The sequence below is a fragment of the Anastrepha obliqua genome, chromosome 5 (genome assembly GCF_027943255.1).
Source record: "Anastrepha obliqua isolate idAnaObli1 chromosome 5, idAnaObli1_1.0, whole genome shotgun sequence".
Taxonomy (NCBI): domain Eukaryota; kingdom Metazoa; phylum Arthropoda; class Insecta; order Diptera; family Tephritidae; genus Anastrepha; species Anastrepha obliqua.
In genome coordinates, this window is record NC_072896.1 from 64,651,020 (window position 1) to 64,665,796 (window position 14,777).

Genomic DNA, 14,777 nt, shown 5'->3' on the forward strand with positions numbered 1-14,777 from the left:
ATAGTAGGGTTAAGAGAGTTAACGAAATTTTTCGATATATCCCTCTTGGCCTGTATACATGCTCGCCTAGCCTGCGCGCACAGTTTTTTATACCATATTTTATAACATTTGCCAAATTTCGTTTTGATTCATAGGTGTTCTTTAGATCAATTAGCTCGGCTATCTCGGCATTGAATCATACGGGGTTTTTTCGTAAGATGGTATTTTTTTTTGTTGGCATGGATTCATTTGCAGACTTTCTGATTATTTTCTTTATATTTGCTGCTTTTGGTTAACGTTCTTCGTTACTACAAATTCTTCGCCTATCTGTTCGGTTTTTTTTCGAAAAAAAGTTCCGAATTTGCTTGCTACCAAACCTGGTTTAAATTTTTTAAAACCGGGTGTGATGTTGTTAAATATTAAAATCGGGAAGTGATCGCTTCCTTGTGGGGAACAATTCCAGGATAGGATACTTGCCAGTTCCACACTAGCCATAGATACATCTACAGCTGTCAGAGTGTTTTTTGTATTGAGTAGTTTTGGCGAACCATCATTTAAGACGATTCTATTATTTGCGAACTCCTCCCATATTTTCCCGTTACGGTTCGTGGTTTACGATCCCCATAATATATTATGTGAGTTAAGATCACCTAGCAATAGATGATGCCCAGTGCTGTAGGCTGGAATATTATCTAGCAGTTGCGTTGTGAGATATGCATCTACTCCATGCACGGTAATGGATTGATGAAGAAGGTTATTGCTGGATACCACACGATTTGATACGTTAAGTGTACTTTTTATAAGGAAGACAATGCCAGATTTGCAGTACTGAAGATCTTTGTTGTGGTGAAAGAGTTTATAATTAGGTAAATGCAGTAGATGTAGATTTTTTTGCACTATGTGTGTTTCTTGTAATATAATAATATCGGGGTTATGTTTTGAAACTAATAATTCAAGGGCGTATATGTTGTTAATATAACCTTGTATATTCCATTGAAGGAGTGACAGATTAAATCCGATGTCCATATTTTCAATTGTTTAGAGTAAAATTATTTGTTTTTAATTTTTATTTTATTTATTTATTAAAAGTCTATGTTGCTGTCAAATTTGTTGAGATGAAGTTTTAATTTTTGTGTTAAATTTGTTTTGGTGATTGGAGTATTTGCGTTTGAGTGCATTCTCTAGAGTTTTGATTTGTGTTAAAAATGGATATTGGTGATTGGAATGGCAAAGTGTTGGTATCTGAAGTTGAGCTTTGTTGTGGGGAGGAATAATTTTCAGCAGAAATAGTACGAGTTTTGTTTTCCTTTAGGGTTAGTTTGTGTTGATGATGTAGAAGAATCTGTCAAAATTTTATTTTCAGTGTTTTTTTATTATTTGTAGTTCCGGAAGGAATATTATCTGCGGATAAGACATTTTTTGTGACACTAACATAGGAGCTAAGCCGTTCGGAAAGTGGTAAACTCTTTTTATATTTGCGGCGCGCTTCGCCGGTACTACATTTCTCTAGGGTTTTTATCTTGAGGATTTCCCTGGCCTGGATATATTTGGTGCAATTCCTGTCTGAAGATGGGTGCTCTTCGGCGCAGTTGGCGCATTGAGTACGAATACACTTGTCAAGATTGTGAGGTGGAGGATTGCAATTATTACATGTTCGATTACTATTGCACCGTTTTTGGGTATGTCCAAACTTTTGGCAGTTTCTGCAACGCATCGGGCTTGGGATATAAGGTTGAACCTTGACTTTGTACCATGCTACTTCTACGGCGTCAGGAAGTTGGAAAAGATCATCCTCGATTTGGCGGGTAAATTTGTAGTCACCCGTAACATGTTGATCCTTCATTTCTCCGATTATTTCGTCTTCCGTAAAGTGCTTTAGACAAGGCGAGTAGATTACACCTTTCATCGAATTCAATGTCTCATGTAAATTAACATTAATGGGGCATAGGTTAGGAAACGATTTAGCTTTTAGGAACTTATCTGCGATTCGAGCGTTGCGTGTCAAGACGAGTAAGTTACCGTCGCGGAGTTGTGAGATTGAGTTTATCTCCGTCGAAATAGCTTCAATCGATTTTTTAATGGCAAATGGGCTCAAAACATTTTTCTAATAGCGGTCGCCCCTCGGCAGGCAATGGCAAACCTCCGAGTGTATCTGCCGTTCGGAGTCGGCTTAAAACTGTAGGTCCCTCCATTTGTGGAACAACATCAAGACGCACACCACAAATAAGAGGAGGAGCTCGGCCAAACACCCAAAAATGGTGTACGCGCCAATTATATATATACATATATATATATAAATGGGCTCAGCTGAGGAAGAAGCTTAGTATTGTCGGCAGAAGATATCAATATAAATTTAGGGTTATGTGCTGTGGGGCACTTTTTAGGGAGTTCAGGAAAAATGTCTTGATTTGGGTTAGGTTTCTTTTTCTTCCTTTTGGGATTATCCAGGAGGTCTGCTAATGCTGAAAAGCGATTTAGTTACTTATCTGGAGGTCCGGCACCATTATTGAGCTTGTTTCTGATTTTTTTTTGTTATACAAACGTTACAACACGTGTGTCTAACGTCAAAATGAAAAACACAAAAAAAAATTAATGAAGTGATTAGCGGAAAGTAAACAAATGTACGTCACGAAATAGTCATTGAGTAAAGAAACGCTTTGAGTGATAGTCGGCGACTGAAGTAAACGGTTATAAAAGGTGGCGCAAAATTAACCATTCAACTTTTTACTAAAAAAAAATTATTTTGAATGACAGAAATCTTTATTTTGACCCTTACGTGCTCCATTGCTTGTCTGTTTGTATGCTGCAGCTGTCTAGCTCACAAGTGTCAAATATGATTGTCGTAGGACGATATTTGCAAATATTATAAATCTTTCAATAATTGATTAATTTTGCGCCACCTGTTATTAACGGATTTTTTATAAATATTTTCGTAGAAAATTTTAGAGTTCCAATTTCCAACTCTAAAGAGAAGCAAATAGCTTCATGTGTATAAAAAAAAAGATTGATTTATAACACATTTTACACATAATATAAGGATGCTTACGATTTTGACCTACTGTCAAAAAAGGTAGGTATGCGGAACTACCATATAAGAGGGCTTACATCCCCCCGACAGTCGGTCCTACGGTACCGGAACGACCCGGATTTATTATACATATATCCGACCAAGGACTGTCACTCTAGCAGCACCCTCCGTACATGTATGGGGAATGTTTTTGCTGCTACGACAACATAAGAGCGCTTACAGGATTATATGGTCAATTTTCTGTTTTAAGCAAAATAATTTATTTATGTTATACTGCACAATTTCTACGGATATATTAATAAATAAAATATTTTAGTTTTGCAGTTTTTATTGTTTCTTTTCCGTTAAGTTTTGTTGATGTTAAATATTTTTTTCTTCAATGCCTTGAAGTTAGGTACCAGCTTTATGTTTGCTTGAATTTCTTTTACAGAATTAAATTATTTAATTAAATTCCCCTATATAGAGTAGTTACATTTAAAACTAATAAGTGTATCTTTGCTCTTAAAAATATGCGGTGCCCTTTGCTTTTAAGGCATTTGCTACCATTATCCTTTGATGAGCCAATGTCCGGGACGCACTCCAAATTGTTTTTTAATTGTCGATTGAATTTATTTACTGTGTTTAAAACCTTAATAATAAAGGGTTAAACATCAATGAGGTGGTTTACTTTTTGATAGCTTCTTTTACATTTGATGGTTTTTCGTGGATTAAATTTACTTGGTTGCTGATTTCAGGTAGGCAATAAGATCACCACGTTCATTGGGCTTTTTCAGACCGGCGAAGATCATCTTTGTGCCTGGGATGTATTTCTTGGGATTCTCCAAGTACTCGAAGAGGGTATCCTCATTCCAGGTAATACCTTTCGCTTTGTTGGCATCTGTGTAAGCGAAACCCGCAGCTTGACCAGTTTTACGGCCGATCAGACCATGCAGGTTAGGGCCGACCTTGTGCTTGCCACCAGCCTCGACAGTATGACATTGAGCACAACGTTGCACGAAGAGTTTCTTACCCTTTTCAACATCACCAGCTGGTACGCCCATGTTTGAATTTTTTAGTGGATGTTAATAGGTACTCGCTCTGAAAAGAATTCAATAAATAAATGCTGTTTGTTAAAATACGTGTAAATGTGATATAAAATGTGAAAAATAAAATTTTCAATTTTAATTATATATTTTTGCAAATACTGAGAATTTGGAATAAAAATCGCGCGATTGCTTTATACATACATATCTCTTCAACGATATTTTTAAGCTTTTCCTGGAGGTTCTACGGGGGCCCTAAGAGGATTGACTCTCATAATTGTGTTACCTTGCCATTTCTATTGGACGTGGTGAGTGGTGCCACGCGCCCCCCATATATATCGTAGTAGTAAAGGAAAATTTAGAAAAAATATTTACATATAATAAACAAAAAATGTCTTGTTAATTAAAACTTCCGACCTTCAACTTAAATAATGCCAAAACATTTGGTGCATTAAATTTCCAGGAAAAGCGTAAACGTAAATCTTCGGAAAATCGTGCGATCTTGTATTCTAAAATTTCACAATTAATGAAAATATTGCATTACCGAAGGCTAAAGGTCAGTGTCCCTCCTTTTAAAAACCACAAATAGTCTATCGAACCTAATATTTTGGTTTTATTCTAGCGAAATAGTGCGTAAAGGAAAGGCTACCCAATTAAAGTTATTATGAAACAGATATTACATAAACAAGCTAAATTAAGTTCGCCATAATTCACCACGGAGTATAATGAAATCTGTGAATACAAATATAAGCGCACGGCAACATGACTTAAACTTCTCACATGTGAAAGCAATTAGCATGCATAGAACTTTGTGCCTCAAGTGTCTTCGTAACTGCTGCCACTCTTAAGTTGACTCATTACCCATTGACTATCTTTACGTCACCACACGTCATTAAACTTGCTTTGTAATGAACCATAAGTTTAAGATCGAGAATATCGTGCCAGAGAACCAAAATTTAGAGCTTTCATACATTTCAATATAAAATTGAGCAAATATGTACAAATGGATGCACCATGTACATTATGACATGCTTCAGACTTAAGATCAAAAATCGAATATATAATTGGCTATCCAATCTGTCTATGTCACATTAAATAGTAGTTCGTTTTGAACGCATAACCTTGTAATAAAAAGTGAGAATAAAATTTTCATGTCTCCGTACATGTTCTCATACAAAGTTGTACGAACTGCAGAATTACTTTGAAGGCAACACAATGTGGGAAAATCTGAATAAGACTACCTACACAAAGTAAAGTAAGATGAAAATTCCCCCACATTTAGCATTCACGTGAATGCGAATTATGTAAAACCATGAAACTAGTGCAAAAAAAATCGAGCAGTACGTTGATACTAAAGCCTTGATAAAAATATGTTAGCCACGAGGTGAATCAAGCCAATAATTCGAATTACTTAAAAACTCAGAACGAAAGCAACGCATTTTCACCATTTTTCCCGTATGTCAATTGTAAACAACTTTTTAGTTGATGACAATGATTCTGTACGCATTTTTTATGTAACTCGAAACAATTTTCAACCCCTGTCTATCTCTATGAACCACCGCATGTACATATGTACATACATAGAAGCTACTTTTGCACTTTTTCAGCGTGGGAAATGGTTATGTAATCAATATGTTTAAAATTATAATATAAGTTTGATTCAAATAATTTATAATGAAAGTTTTGCAATTTCTTTACAAAAATCATTTCGCGTTATAGAACCATTGATTTCATGGGCACACACACCCTTCTATATAATATAAATGTAATTAACGAAAAATCCAAGAACTATTTTAGCACTATTATCACCAAATGTACTTACATTGAACACAAATACAACTCGACTGAATTTAGTAGGCTATGTGGATTCTTCGCGCCTGTCAGCTACACACTCTTTAAGCAACCTTGCATATTTGGGAAATAAATACGTAGGTAACACTTTTTCTTTTTACATGATGTCTGCGCCCGACATTGTTTATTTCTGAATAATCATACGTTCACATATGCATTAATTACCAATAAATCCAAAAATTAATCTATCCGTTCATTACCTGCAAAATTGACAATCAGCTGTCAATACTGTTGTAAAAGGTTTTTCTTCATACAAATTATTTTGGTGGAATATTTCGGTTGTTGTTGTTGTAGCAGCATAAACATTCCCCATACTTACATACGGAGAATGCTGCTGTAGTGACAGTCCTTGGCCGGATATAAGTCCGGGTCGTTTCGGTAACGTAGAACCGACTGTCGTGGTCCGACTGTTTCGGTCTTTTTGGTTTGTTTAATTATTATTAACGATATAAAGAAAAGACAAGGAGAATGAATAGCTAATTTAATTGCGCCATTAGCTCCTAATAATAAACTGTTGAAGTAAATCCGCAAACGACACATTTGATATTGGATATTACATTTTATAATAAGTAAAAAGAGGAATAACGTTTTTTATGTTATATGAATGCACAGTTACTAATACTTAAGTAAACATATTATTAGAATTATGTCTATAAACTTGTTTTCTTTGCCGGCATCCATTTTATTTAGTTTTCACTTTGACCTTTTTCTTTGCACGCGTAAAAATAATGATCTGTTACACCGAAAACACAGAGTTGTATGTCAAAAAGTATGATTATTATCTAGGATTATTTAATAATCTCAGATTTTGGGAGAGGAAATTTGTATGGGAATCTCGCTTTTTAATTACAGATTGGGAGTTAAGCTACGGCGACACGCTCATGAATTTTCTGTCCAGCAGCTTATATGTGTGCGTGTCGGGTGCATGACGCTTGTCCGCGAAAAAATTTAAAATTTTTAATTTTCATCATGCAAAAGCCGACAACAAGTATTCTATGTGTGACACGAAACAAGTACATGTGTCACCCGACACGCACACATATAAGCTGCTGGACAGCAAATGCATGAGCGTGTTGCAGTAGCTTTAAGCACGAAAAAATAGATCATCTACTTATATGTGAACGTATTATAATGATAATTTTCAAAATATATAAGCCAGGAAGACATGAGACATAAATAATGCATGTGATGAGCATTACATAAGCATTACAGGTGTATTCTTCAAAGATAATAATACTATATAGGGTGGGTCATGTAATATTTGCTTTTTGAATCGGTTATAAAAAAAAAACTAATCAATATTTTTTACAATTTTTTTTTGTTATTTTGAAGATTGAACATTGTCATTTATGAATGAAAAATAATATCGTTCAAATGACTGCCACGACTAGCTTTACAGTAGGCCATTCGATCAACCCAATTTTTAAGCACAGCGGCAACTTCGATTTCGTGTTTTAAAGCATCAATCGTCTCTGGATGGTTCGCATAGCATTTGTCCTTAACGCCTCCGCACAAAAAATAGTCCAACGGGCTTAAATCACAGCTCCGAGGCGGCCAATTGATATCGGAATTTCGGCTGATTATTCGGTTTTCAAAAACGGTAGCCAAAATTTCGAGTGTAACTTTGGTAGTGTGACAAGTTGCACCGTCCTGTTGAAACCAAATGCCGTCCATGTCATCCTCTTCAATTTTTGAAAACAAAATCTCGTTGAGCATGTCACGGTAACGCTCGCCATTTACTGTAACCACGGCTCCTCGCTCATTTTCGAAAAAAATGGCTCGATGATGCCGCCAGACCAAAAACCGCACCAAACAGTGACTCGTTGTGGATGCATTTGCTTCTCTACAGTAACGTGTGGATATTCTGAGCCCCAGTTCCAACAATTTTGCGTATTGACGTAGCCACCGATGTGGAAATCAGAAAAGAAGAAAGACTCTCAGAAAGACTCACCACTTTGGAAATAGGTTTTCAATATTTCCCAATTTTGTTCAAGCGTATAGCGTCCCATTTCGTAAATGTCAAACCTTTAAGTAAATTATGAACACATTTGACATGTCATTCGTGTTACCATTCTCAAAAAAATAGGTGGTTCAAAAAGCAAACGCCATATGGCCCACCCTGTACGTTCACATATAATTAGATTATCTACTTTTTTGCGCTTAAAAAATATTTACAAGATGCATATGTTTTCAATTTCGAGAAAAATTCAGTAAGGAATATTTCATTTGGTCTCCTACTGTTTGGCCGCTTTAGGAACCTGCAAGGGAAAATTTGTAAATGAGCAAGAATAATTTACCATTTACATATTATAGATCCAATAATCTGGGATCCAATAATCTGGGGCTAATAGTGGGCTGTGACGCAAATTCACAGAAAATTGTATAGGGAAGCAGCAAATGCAACCCCAGAGGTCTCAAGTTACTGGATTTTATCCTGTCATCTGATTTGGTCATTCAAAACACTGGTAACAAACCTACTTTTGTGACCAAAAGGAGACAAGAGGTGATTGTTTCAACATTTACCAAGAGGCCAGTTGGAAATCAAATCAACCGATGGCAAGTTCTGGAAGAGGACTCTCTTTCTGATCATCGTCTTATCGAATTCCGACTGGGAATTGATACAATATCAATACCTTCTGGTAGGAATCCTCGAAATGTGGACTGGGACAGGTATGGTGAGCTTGTAACAGAGCGATTATCAAACCTTAAAAAACTCAGATCAGTAGAAATGATTGAAGATGCTACTAAGAAATTAGAAGGTACTTTAATTAATTGCTTTAAGGAACTGTGCCCACCCAGGCACAGCAGACAGGGGAAAGCGGTTCCTTGGTGGAACTCTGAACTGTCGAAGCTTCGTGTACGGTCCGAAAAAAAAACTTCTTAATAAGGCCTTAAAAACCCAAACAGAAGAGGACTGGGCTAATCATCGACTTATACAGAGAGAATATAAGCAAAAAGTACGGAAAGCCAAACTTGAAACCCATTTTCCGGGTAGTAGAACTCTCTCTGAATAGAGAGTGACATGAACAATAACGGTAGCGACGGTGGAACCTCTAGGTACAGCTGGTATATTGCTAGTCGCATAGTGTCAAAAGAATCGATAAGGTTTTCCTTGTCTTCCTTTGAGAACTTTAAGTCCGCTGGACCTGACGGAATATATCCAGCAATGCTTAAAAAAGGAGGAGACAGGTTGATTGAGGTCCTGAAAAGGATCTTCACAGCCTGTCTTGCACTTGGTTATATACCATCCCAATGGCGACGCTTAAGGGTAGTATTTATTCCGAAAGCAGGAAAAGACGACTATTCCTCAGCAAAAAGTTTTATACCAATCAGTTTGACATCGTTCGTGTTGAAAAGTCTAGAACGAGTGGTGGAGAAACATATTCGAGTGGGGGTATTGCCGAGAAGTCCACTTAGTAGAAATCAACACGCTTACCAGAGTGGAAAATCATGTGAATCAGCCCTACACGATTTTTTTAGCTAGATTGAAGCCGGGCTGGAAGCTGACGAATACACAATGGGCGTGTTCGTGGACATTGAGGGGGCTTTTGATAATGCCACTTTCGGCTGGATGTTCTTCTGCTGAACGACACGTAGTTAATCAAACCATTGTAAAATGAATATATTCCATGCTCTCTGAGAGGCTGTTAACCGCTGGTGGGAGCGGTGACGAACAAATCACAGTCAGGGCCAGTCAAGGATGTCCCCAAGGGGGTGTTCTTTCTCCGCTGCTGTGGTGCTTCGTCGCTGACTCTCTATTAGCGGAGATGCAGGAACTCGGTTTTCATGTCCAAGCATATGCGGACGATGTCTGTGCGCTAACATCAGATAAATCCCTAGGGAGGCTTTGCACGAAAGGGCAGAGGATTCTTGTCAAAATCGATGACTGGTGCATGAGACAAGGTCTTTCCGTTAATCCGAACAAAACAACCATAGTCTTGTTTACGAGAAAACGGAAATTGGATGGAATCACTCTTCCAACACTGAAAGGTGTGACACTTGGTCTTTCCGATAAAGTTAAATATTTAGGAGTAATCTTGGATAAGAAGCTGACTTGGGAGACACACGTTTCACTGATGGTGAATCGCGCATTGAGGATTTTTCAGCAATGCTGTAGAGCCTTTGGTAAAACCTGGGGTCTGAAACCTGCTGTGGTCCTATGGATATACACAGCACTTCTCAGACCAATCATCACTTACGCTTCTGTGGTATGGTGGCGACGGAGCATGGTTAAGTACACAATCCGGGAACTATACAGGATACAAAGAAGTGTACGTTTATGCATCACGGCTGCCATGAGTACAACCTCTGGTGATGCCCTAAACGCTATGCTTTATTTGCTCCCACTGGATCTTAAGATACAACAGGAAGTAATAAAAGCAATGTGTAGACTCCATAAATATGGTTTCTGACACGAAGACGGAACTTCGGGACAGAGAGAAATCTTTAGGTTGCTATCTGAGCAGTATTCTCTGTTTTTGGAACCTAAAGACGACCTGATACCCACAGTTTCATTTAGAAGGAAATTTGATGTCAGATTGCGTGAGCAATGGAGCAATCCAGAATGCATGCAGGGAGGTTTGACGGATATTTTCTTTAACGATGGGTCCAAGAATGAAATAGGGTCTGAAGCCCGATGGTACTTAAAAGATAGTAATAAGTATCACTATGCTATGGGGGAAATGGCAACTGTTTTCCAAACATCCTGCCATCCTGAAAGTAGCCGAATGGATAATCGAGAGGAGATGGAGTGGGAAACAGATTGGAGTTTTCAGTGACAGTCAGGCTGCACTGAAGGCCCTGGAGGACGCAAAGCAAACCTCAAAGATTGTTCAAGAATGTAAGAAGAAGCTCAATTCTGTCGCAAGATGAAACAGGTTTGTACTTGTATGGGTTCCGGGACACTCCGGTGTTCAAGAAAACGAAATCGCCGACGAATTGGCCAACCGTTGATCAGCGGTTTCGTCACAGGGGCCAGAGCCAATAATCGGAATCAGTTCCGCAGGAATCATGAACTGGATCAGCGATTATGTAGGCAATCTGCGTAAAGAGCGATGGTCCGGTCTAGAACCCTGCAGAACTGCCAAGTGTTTTGTGACAAATCCGAACAGAAAACTGTGAAACTTTCTACTAAAACTTAGAAGGAAAGACATTCGGTTGATGGCCGGTATCATTACAGGACACAACCCATGGGGTCAGCATATGACCACCATTGGAATCATTGAGGATCCGGTGTGCCTGTCATGCTTGGATGAAGCGGATAGCACTGAGCACTTTCTCTGTGAGTGTCCTGCCTTTGCTAGAGCACGGCTACGAATTTTGGTTTCCGATGTCACGAGAATGAGTAATATTTGTCCTCTAAAACTGGAGGATATTTACAGATTTGCCAAAGAATCTGGAAAATTCTCACAGGACTAACTATCTCTATCTCTGTCTCTATTCTTTCCTGTCTCTTTCTCTGATATTTTTCTCCTTCCCTCCTTGACTACCCACCCCCTTTCCAGAGCTTTAAATACAATGGGCTTATCAGCCTGAGTGTTTTAGGAGCCACCAAATCTCCTGGTGCTCCTGGCTCGACCTTTTCAAATTTTAATTTTTCATTTCAACTCTTTTTGTTAAGAGAACGACTTTTTTGCTATACTTGAGGTTATGTAACAAGATAAGGTACTCTAAGGATTGAGGACCGGAAGAAACGATTACGCGTTTATGGTTTTAATTCGCATTCAGTAAATTCAAACGCTTTTTAAAATGTGTAAAAAGGCTTTCAATGTTAAGAAGACAAAAAATTAAATTTAATTTTCAAAATATCAAATTTTTTAAGAACCAACTGCTTTTCATTAACTCTAAAATCTTCTCAGAGTGTCCTTTTTTAACCTTCTTTTGTTTAATAATACAGTTTTGTTTTTTAACTTACAGTTTTGGTAGCTTTAAATTAAAAATAAGAAACAAACACCAAACTTAAAAATTTTCGCATTTTGATATATGTATATTGGTTATCGTTGTAATATTAAACATTTAATTTATTCAGATTTCATTACATTAGTATATGTTGTTATAAGTTTAATGAAAAGAATAGAGTTTTACTTGGCACTCTTTAAATACGCAATTATATCTGAGCGTTCCTCTGCTTTTTTAAGTCCGGCAAATACCATTTTTGTTCCTGGTATGAATTTTTTTGGATTTTCCAAATATTCAAAGAGGACGTCATCAGTCCAAGTCACTCCTTTTTTTTTATTTGCATCTGAATATTTATAATCGCTTAAAGAACCACTCTTTCGTCCAACTACACCAAACAGATTTGGCCCAACTTTGTGTCGTGCGCCCTTCTCAACCGGATGACATTGAGCACATTTTTGCACAAAAATCTTTTTTCCATTTTCGGCATTACCGGCCGGAATACCCATAGTGTAAAATCGTGCACGTCAACCAAAGTGAATTAAAAAAATTTCGAAAAAGGAAAAACGGTGTGGGAGAAATAACGTAATTATTACAGTATAAGAATCAAATGAAAATTATTTCAAATTGCTTATTCAAAAACACATTTTTAATAGGATTGCCATATGGAGTTAATATACACAAATTATTCTGATGTTATGATACTGTAGACAGCGCGCAATTTGTATTATGTAATTGGGTTATGCACAGGTTCGAGTCCCCGTGCACGAACATCAAATACTAGAAAAAGTTTTTTCTAATAGCGGTTGCCCCTCGGCAGGCAATTGCAAATCTCTGAAATGTTGGCAAACTTTTCTCGAATATTTTTTTGTATTAGGATAAATATTCATAAATATTCATATCATTTAAATAAAATGCACTTAAGAAAATGTTCAAGTTAATTGATTTATTCTTATAACGCGCCTTAACTATTACTTAGAAGTACCTAACCGCGGTCAGGTTCGCTTGCACTGAAACATGCAATGAATCGTAAATGAAGTCCGTTTGCTTGGAAAATCCTGATTATTGGGTTTCTAAATAATATTCATAAACTAAGAACTATCACTTTGTACGTTTACACGCTCGTGCGGTAATGGCAACTTATATTTTCTGGCCACTTCTGTCTCGTCGTCTGTTTGTTTTAGGGCCTCCGTACACGGGTCATATCGTCATCGTAGCTTATGCGTTAAAATGTACGCGAGGTATACGCTCGTTGTGGCACACTTGAGTTCGGGTCGTCAGCTACTCGTACTCGTTACAGCAAGCATCGGCATGACGCTTATCGTACATCAGAGTCGTCAAATATCATGTACTCTTGTAGTTTGTTTTTGAATAGTCGGGTTCAAAATCGCTACAAGATCCTTAAAAGCATTTTTAGACATTCTGTAAAATGTCTGAAATTTATAATCATTGTAGATGCTTTCCATTTCAATTCAACCGGGCTATTCGGGTCATGTTCTTCGATTTCGATGTAACTCAAATATGTTGCTCTCTGGTCAAAATAATGAGACACGTATTTTTTTGTTCGCACGAAAAAAATTTTTTTCAAGATTTACCGGCAAATTTGTTTTTCGGCTCAAAATCGATTTTTTTTAATTACATATATAAGAATTTTTTTTTTTAAAGGCTCTGTTTTTTGCAAAATAAAAAATTTTTAACTACTGTTTTGCAACTGTTTCTACATGAAATCGCTCGTGTAAGTAATGACGATCATTTTGAACCCAAAATTATTAAAATCTGTTAATTTTTGACTAAGTTATGAGCCTTTAAAAAAATTGTTTCTTACATAATTAAAAAAAAAATCGATTTTGAGCCGAAAAACAAAATTGCCGATAAATCTTGAAAAAAAATTTTTCGGGCGAACAAAAACATACGTGTCTCATTATTTTGACCAGAGAGCAAATCGCTTGGATAGCAGGAAAAAATACTCCTCAATCGGCCGATGAAAAGAAAGCCCAAGAGCTGGAGTCCAGATTGCAACAAAGTCTACAGCTGCAAAAAAAGGGGAAAGGCGACTCTGATTCCTCTCGACTACAAACGGAAACTTAACCCATGCAGAAGGAAGAGTGGTAGAGAAAAACAAGGAATCGCTGAAAAACAGAAATGGCACTATCAGACCAATGTCCTACGCCAAGACGGATGGAACATATGCGGTTATGTTTCGTCCTGTAAAGAACAGCGAAGAATTGAAGGACCTTAGCGAAAAAGTTTAGATGATGCGACCTACAAAAACGGGAGGCCTCCTTATAGCATTTAAAAGGAGCAGGGATGTAAAGGCCAGTAATTACCAAATGAAATTGGCCAGTAATTACTTATTGAAAAAGCGCTGGATGGGGTGGCGTCGGTGATCCTGAAGACGCATGCAATCACAATCCAAGAATCCATCAAAAACAATCCATTTAAAGAAGTCGGCGATACGAAGCACACGCACCACTTATGGAGATACACAGTCCATGTATTTATCGCTGGATGGGTCAGATGTCTCATAGCGACCATCTGGCCATTACGTTACAAACGTCCGACAAAGTATGTACATACGTCTGCAAATGGAAGAAATCAGCTTTTAAAGCTGCGACTTTCAAAATTGCTTGGGAGAGTGTGTATATTAACGTAGCGAATGCAGAAAACATAGCAGAACAAGTTTCTTTTCAAATGGAAGCTTCCTGCGACGCAACCAGATGCCCAGATGCGTGGTCGGTAGGAACAAACAACCAGTTTACTGGTGGACCGATTAAATTGCATCAATCCGCAGGAAATGCTTAATGGCAAGGAGAAAGGTATCAAGAGCACGGCGCTGATCATCGTATGAAGAACTTTAGGCATCCTATAAGGCTCGTAAACGCGATCTGAAGTTAGCAATCTAGCAAAGCAGAACTAGAAGCTTTACAAATGGTATGCAGGACAAATGTAGTGTGAAGGGACCGCAATCATCTCAACTAATGTGCCTCCTGCTATTACAGGAC

General features: G+C 37.5%; 2 protein-coding genes across 2 annotated transcripts; both read right to left on the reverse strand.

Annotated features, from left to right (window-relative positions):
* Positions 1–3,317: 3,317 nt before the first annotated feature.
* LOC129248469 (cytochrome c-2) lies at positions 3,318–5,926 on the reverse strand. The gene is made up of 2 exons (XM_054888022.1): positions 5,852–5,926; positions 3,318–4,084 (listed from the first exon to the last, which is right to left on the reverse strand). The coding sequence occupies exon 2, from the start codon at positions 4,045–4,047 to the stop codon at positions 3,721–3,723; it is 327 nt and encodes a 108-aa protein (XP_054743997.1). The 5' UTR covers positions 4,048–4,084; positions 5,852–5,926; the 3' UTR covers positions 3,318–3,720.
* Positions 5,927–11,868: 5,942 nt separating this feature from the next.
* Positions 11,869–12,409, reverse strand: LOC129247961 (cytochrome c-like). Its single transcript, XM_054887345.1, has one exon. It carries the CDS (start codon positions 12,282–12,284, stop codon positions 11,961–11,963), a length of 324 nt encoding a protein of 107 aa, XP_054743320.1. The 5' UTR covers positions 12,285–12,409; the 3' UTR covers positions 11,869–11,960.
* Between the last annotated feature and the right edge of the window lie 2,368 nt (positions 12,410–14,777).

Excerpts from the sequence above, each read along its gene's own strand:
- LOC129247961 (XM_054887345.1), bottom strand. The coding sequence starts at position 12,284 with ATGGGTATTCCGGCCGGTAATGCCGAAAATGGAAAAAAGATTTTTGTG.
- LOC129248469 (XM_054888022.1), bottom strand. The coding sequence starts at position 4,047 with ATGGGCGTACCAGCTGGTGATGTTGAAAAGGGTAAGAAACTCTTCGTG.